General features: G+C 43.0%; 1 protein-coding gene and 1 long non-coding RNA gene across 2 annotated transcripts in view; both read right to left on the bottom strand.

Annotated features, from left to right (window-relative positions):
* AMDHD1 (amidohydrolase domain containing 1) overlaps positions 1 to 99 on the bottom strand; it is a 9,261-nt gene extending 9,162 nt beyond the window's left edge. Inside the window, exon 1 of the mRNA XM_031057537.1 lies at positions 26 to 99. Within this exon, the coding sequence (XP_030913397.1) occupies positions 26 to 99 (74 nt within the window). The remainder of the gene's footprint in view (positions 1 to 25) is intronic.
* A 5,762-nt stretch (positions 100 to 5,861) lies between these two features.
* Positions 5,862 to 6,646, bottom strand: LOC115947938. The gene is made up of 2 exons (XR_004081789.1): positions 6,560 to 6,646; positions 5,862 to 5,981 (listed from the first exon to the last, which is right to left on the bottom strand). It is a non-coding gene; the product is annotated as an uncharacterized LOC115947938 (long non-coding RNA).
* Positions 6,647 to 6,962: the final 316 nt, after the last annotated feature.

Raw genomic sequence — 6,962 nt, 5'->3', positions numbered from 1 at the left:
CCGGCCCGGCTCGGGCAGCCCTGACTTGGCCGCAGCCCGCTCCGGGCACGGGATGCTCTGCGGGATTCGGTCCAGGATAATGGGACAGCACCCGTGCATCGCGCCGGTTCGTGACCAGCTCCCAAACACCGGGGTTTCCAGCTGGGGCTTCCCGGAGCTCTCAGTCCTCACAGCACCACCTGGAGATTTCCCTTTGCCGAGAAAATAGGAGCCTCTGATTTGAGAGCGTTTGTTTGCCCACCTGCCTCCTCCCCGGCGTCCATCACCTCTCCAGCATCCATCATTTTGCCCGCGCAAATCACCCTGCCCGCATCCCAGCAACAATCCCCGAGGGACCACAACACCTCCCATCGCGCCAGATGTTCAGGCAGACATTCATTTATCCAGGCAGATATTAATTCATCTGATTCCAATAACAAAGTGTTTGTGCGATTCTGCTGCCCCCTGCAGAGCGAGGGATGGGAGAATCAGGGAGAAAATTTTTCCTCCCAACACCGACTTTTTGGTTTTTTTCTCTCTTCACATATTCACAGTGTCTATAGGACTCCAGTATTCCCCAGCTAGAAAATGGAATGTCTTTCTAAACAAGTGGTCCCTCAAACACTTCTCCCGGGGTGGCAATCTTCTTTAGACATCTTCTTTTCTTTTAGAAAGAGAATCAATTTAAAATGCTGGTACCATATCTATGTGCATACACATATTCCTATTCAGCAGAAACAGCTGGTTATGTTGGCTCTTGGAATGAGCCTTTCTGGTGAACTTGTTTGCAGATGAGGCAAGATTTGCATCTAAAGCCCAGTAATTTGCATTTAATATCAAACCTGAAAATTGAGTAAAACTACAATAAAGTTGGGTGTTACCTTGTGATGCTTCTCCACTGGTATAATGCTGCACAACGACATAACCTTTGTCTTCCTCCTGAACTCCCACTTGGGCATGCAGAAGATTGACAGGAGAGCTGGTAGGGGGTGCTTCACCACTCCCAGGAGTTCCTGCTGCTGACTTTGGCGCTCCCCAGCAGTATCACAATATCTTTGAAAGTAGAAATCAAAGAGGAACCTGGCAACAGCATCATAACAAGCACGGAAGGACATCCCATTGTGGGGAATCCTAAGCAGTGGTGGTGGGCTGAGAGCTGTTGGGTCAGGAATGAAACACAGCATGCTGCAGTGGAGAGGGGAAAAAAGGAAAGATCAATACACCTGTGAGCTGTGCTGTTACACTTTAAAAGAAAAAATCAGTTTTGTGCTCTAGGCTTCTCTGAGATTCAAGGTCAGATCCTGATTTAAAACCTGAGAATCTGTGAAGATTTTATGCTTTGTAAGCTAGGAGTGTATTTTGTTCTAAGACTTTTATTCTGTTTGCAGAAAATTTACAGATGTGCTTGTGTATTTCTATATGCCCTGGTTCTTTTCTGGTGAAGAATTTTCTCTGTAATGCATCAGCATATGAAAAAAAGGTCAATCCACTGCAGTCAGGTTTCTGACATGCTGTGCCTCATCTATTTTTAATAATACTGCCCAGAAAGGTAAGTGCAGAAATGGTTTCTAGGTTGCATCCTCCAGAAATTCTACAGTTTGATTCAAACAGTACAGATTCTAAATACTCGGCTGCATTTTAAAATGTTGGCAGAATTCACTGGATGTAAAGAGAGGGTTCTAGGGTGCTAAAGGAATCCTGCAAAAAATTCTTACATTTAGAGCTTTTAAATCACCTTAAAGTTCAGTGAAAGTTCTTTTTAAAAATAATTTTTAAATGTAGCATTTTCAATGAGAGAAAAAAAATCCCGGGAAAAGCAGAGATAAAGTTGAGTATCAGGTTATTGATTTCAGAGATTTCATCTCTACTTGCTGGTGCTTTACATGAGAATATGATATGCATATTACTCAAGGACACATTTTCACTGTCAGAGCTACATTAGAATGTCTGTTCTTGTAAATAATTTGTAATTAAAAACAAAAGCCCAAAGTTAGAGAGGAGTCTCAAATCAAATATTGGCTACATTTTCCTTTACATTTGTAGATTAGCTTTTTTCATCCACTAACCAGACCTTTCCAATAATACACATAGCATGATGAAATGTCCTGAAAGGGGACACTGTGCATGCCTTAACACAAGTTAACTCCTTGTGAAATTTACTGATTGCTATTTCCCTGTTTACAAAAGCAGCAGAGGTCAGTAAACCCTCAGGATCAAACACAGAAAATGCAGCATCTGGATGAAAGTGACTTGCAAACGTGGAATAGATCCAAACTAAATTGCAAATCTGTTACATACCTTTGACTTCCCTCATGTCAGATTGAGCTAACATCACATTTACAAATACTTCTTGCATAGTTTTGCAAAAGCAAAAGTGAATTCTGCTTTTTTTCCTTTTTTTTTTTTCTGCGTAGAAGAACCTTGCATCTCTCAAACCATGGAAACATTGCAATTGCTCAGATGAGCTTTCTGAATCCTCTGTTCCCAGATCTGTGTTTGGCAAATTCCATGATGGCCCAGGGAGGGGGAGACCTTTTGGGGGGACACCACAATTTGCCTCAGGGGACGCAGTTTGGTTCTCCCTGAGCACAGTGCAACCTTGCCAACCTAAGTGCCTCAGTTTCCCTTTCACACAACCTGCAGCTAAGGAAAAGGAGAGCTTGTGTGCACCTGTGTGGGATATGGGTACCTGGTACAACTCCAGCATCTGGGCTTGTGGCCAAAGCTTGTCCTTCTTTGCAGTCTGTGAGCTGAACAATACAGAACTGGAGTTTGCAGCATTTTTTCTCTAAGAAATGATAAGGATTTAGCATCTTCTCAGGTAGGTTGTGTACTCTTTTTTTGCATACTCCTAGGAAAGAGAAAGTTTCCAAGTAAAAAATAAACAGCAAACAACCTAATATCCAACTAAGAAACACAAAAATAAGCTCAAAACTACATGTGGTGTGTGTCATGCCGCACTGCTTCTAGGCTCTTTTTGACCACCTTTTCACACTGTATTTAATAAGTGGTTTTGCAGGGCATAGTCTTTTCCTGAGTGCCCTACTACTTTATCTCTAACTTCTTTTATCCTATAAACAATTGGAACAACTTAATCACATTTCTTTTTAGTTATTTTATGTGCCTTGTATTTAACATGTAAAATCGCAAGCCCTTCTATTTTTGTCTTTAATACACACTTAAGTGAATGCTCCCAGCTCTTTTGCCTTTTGGACTTGCTCCAGAGATGGAAAAAAATCTCTATGAATGGGGCTTACTCCATACAAAGAACCAGCTCAAATTACTCTGGTATATTCAGAGTACCTTATCTTCACCTGCACTGCAATTCTTTTTCCCATCATTTAGGAGAAGGATCTAAGTTAAACACGTGTTTAAGTTGTTGTCTGACTCTATCTGCATGGGTTCTCCCACTGAACGGAATGGAACACTTGATGGTTGCAAAATGAAACGCACGCCTTCATTTTTGGAGCATAACTAAGATTAGTTATCAATTTATCCACCAAGGTATTATTTTGTTAAAGTGTTTGATGCCTGGTGCTGTGCAAAAGTAAAATGGTCTGAATGTGAAATGTAAGGAATGTAACTGTCAAAAAGACAGGTATAACAAAGCATCTCAAAAGAATATGAAGCTATGTGAAAGGATCACACTTTTGTTGAGGATGAAAACTCAAGACTCCATAAAGCAGCTTATTTGTCTGAAAGAGGGAGACAGATTACATGAGAAGAACATCTTTGTTTTCTTAGTTCTGAGTTCTTGCTTTTCCAAAATGTAAGTCCACTTGTCTTTCCTATTATTCATCTTACTGGAGATTATCAGTTTGTGTTTTGTTTTGGGTTTTTTTACTTTTTTCTAGACAGCGCTTTAATCTAGATATTCACACCAGCTGTGTCTATCTACTTTGATTCATTTTGGAGCTCAGCAGCTCCCAGCAAAACCAGATGTGGCTGCTTTCCTGATGATGGGTACAGGCTGTCTGTCCTGGAATATCAATAGCCCATTTTTAAGTTAGGAACTATCTGCTACATTAAGGCCATTATGCACAAAATGTTCCCTTGCTTCTTTTGTGCTTTGGCCTTTTATTTTTTATTTTCTTAAAAAGGTTTCTACTCATTTTAAACTGCTACAGGACTTTCCTTGCGTGCAGATTCTTCCTAGCACAAAAATCAGCATTTCACCAACAACCACTGGTGTCCTACATTGATGAATTTTCACCCTGTAGGAGGGAATCAGAAGATTCTCTAAGTGCTATGAATTACAGGAGGTAGCTCTCTCTTCAAGGGCGAGACATTTTCTTTACCCTCAGGAAAGGAATTAGGCACTCTGGCAGTACAGCACAACTCCAGACATCCTTCTATAGATACACCCGTTTAATTGAGGAACAGTCACATCCATCTCTGCTCACAGAAGGGGTTCAGCATAAGCTTGGTCCTCCCAGTTACTCTGAAGAGCTGAAGCTTGGTGAGTTGCCATAGTGATGGCCCTATCTGCTGATCCAGTGCTCAGATAACACAAAACTCACCTCCAGTCCCACTCCCCCATGAGGAAGAGCAGCTTTCAGATCAGTGCCAGCCCATTGCAGAGAAGGAACTGACTTAGATACCAAGGTGACAGTCACAGCTGTCCCTCCTCAGTGCTGGCAGCACTGTGACTGTCAGTGGCAGCACAGGAAGGGAAGGGCACTATTCTGCACCATGCAGTCCTTAGCAGGACGTCCTGCATCACAAACCAGGGGAGATGCTTCTTTGCCTCTCATTCCTGCCACCACTCAGAACACATCTAGTTGTTCTGAGGTTTCCTAGGCTCATTGCCAATTTTAAAGTACTCATTTATCCTTGCGATAGTACTGATTTTAGCTTAAAAAGCTCTTTTCCCCTTCCCAATGGAACCACAGGGAACTTCAGCAGAGCTGTGAAGCCTTCATGCTGCCAGAAAGGGTCTGGTTTAAGCAATGAGACACCTGCACAAGCACATCCAAAATGATTTTTCACTCTTTATGGAAACTTACATATGTCAGTATTAAAGGAACACATGGATAGCTCCAGGGATGACTGCCAACATGAAACAGGGAAGTATTTCTCTGCAGGATCTATGCTGACAGGCTGGTGTCCTTCCCACACTCCCCATAACCAGTGTCCTACCCTAACACAGCCCCGAGCACCCAGCCCTGCCCAGTCCAGCTGTGTCTGACAGGATGTGTGATCCCAGGCAGCAGGGCTGGAGAGCTGCACTCCACCTGCACCTACTGCAGCCACGGCCTGGGCAGCTTTTAGACAGAACATCTTCTCTCCACAACACGCTGAGAAGGACCACAGCATCCTTTCCATTCTTCAGCAGAGACTCACAAAGCACACTCCCATTCTGCAGCCTCTTGTCCCAACTCTATTAATGCCACTCAAGTCTGTGGAGCTCTGCAGCTGCCAGGAGGTTTTGTCTGTGTGGCTGCTAAGGTGACACACATTTGTCCTTCCCTAATGACCATGCAGCCACACTTCAAGCTTCCTGACTCAAAGCAGGAGAATATTTCTGAGAGAAACTGGAGTATAACAGATCTCCACACCACACTTGCAGTGAAATCTTCCCAGCTAATTCCAAATGTTTTATAAACAGTTTTAAAGATGAAATGTATTTAAATAGTCATGACATACATACTGTAAAATATAGATACTGCCAAGTCTTCCTGTATTTCAGATGGGTGGGAAGATAACTGGTATTTTTAAATACTCACTTTTCATTTCAATATTTTCAACTTTAAATTGAAGCAATTACCTGTTGTTCCTCCAGCATTAGTTGTTGGACACCAATAAAATATTAAAGACCTTTAAAAGGGTTAAGTTTCCCCATACCAAAACACAATGGAAATAAACACATTACTACAAAAGTATGAAAAACAGAAAAGGAAAAAAAAAAAAGTTTATTTCCAGAAATACAAAACACTTATTCTCTCATTTCTCCGTCTTCTTCCTCTTCTTCCACACCTCTGATGTACAAAACATTATTGCATCTGTAAATAGAACCAAGAGTTCCTTTAGTTATAAACATTATCATTTTCCCCACATAAAACATGCTTTATACATTTTTCTCCCTGAATGTAGCCTGGCAACAGCCAAATTCTGCAGAACAAAATGCTGCTCTTGACCTTGTGTGCCTTTCTCCACGTAATACATTCAATTGTGCAATTTCATAAATATAATAGCTGTTTGACAATGCTAAACAAAAAAATTTTTGCTTTAGGGTGAACAGTTACAGTCAAATTTAACTTCCAAGCATGTGAAAAGTTTCCAGTGGCAGTGCACTAGTTTACAATGCCAAAAGACTCTCAGATATACAATAATGTGGAAAATTAAAGTATCTAGTCACCACAAAGGGGATAGTAAATACGTCTTTTAATATATTCAAAAATTCATTTTTCCTCCTCTCAGAAGGGACTTTGATATAAAAGACACATTCACTGCCTTCCTGTAAGAGTTACACTGGGCATCTTAATCCGGCAAGAAACACAACATCCACCAGTATAAGCTTTCATGCAAGTGATGAGGCGATTTAGAGCCTTCCTCCACCATAAATAAATACCCCAATTACCTTATCAAAACTTCACCCAGGTGTCCAGACAGCGCGCCATCTATGTACTCCTCTGTGTTTGCAAGCTTGAAAGGAAAATGACAAAGTCAGAATGGCAGCAATAAAAGCACATCACGGTTCTGGCGCCGGGCCCGGCTGCAGTGACCGGGGGTGCCCGATCGGCCCCGCTCCCGCTCGGTACCGCATCCCCACCGGGACACCGCCCCGCTCCCGGGCACGCAGCGGCTGCGGCGGGAAAGGTCCTGACTCGGGCGTCATCCTCAGCTCACTGCGAGCCCCGCCACGGCACCGACCCCTCCCGCCACACCGGGCTGCCCACAGCGCCATCCAGCCAGGCCTGGGCGCTCCCGGGGATGGGGCATCCACAGCTTCTGCACCCACAGCGCCGGGGGGCGGCCCCGGC

This window comes from Geospiza fortis, unplaced genomic scaffold, assembly GCF_000277835.1.
Source record: "Geospiza fortis unplaced genomic scaffold, GeoFor_1.0 scaffold186, whole genome shotgun sequence".
Classification (NCBI taxonomy): domain Eukaryota; kingdom Metazoa; phylum Chordata; class Aves; order Passeriformes; family Thraupidae; genus Geospiza; species Geospiza fortis.
The sequence above is the reverse complement of the archived record's forward strand: the minus strand, read 5'-3'. Positions and strand labels throughout refer to the sequence as shown.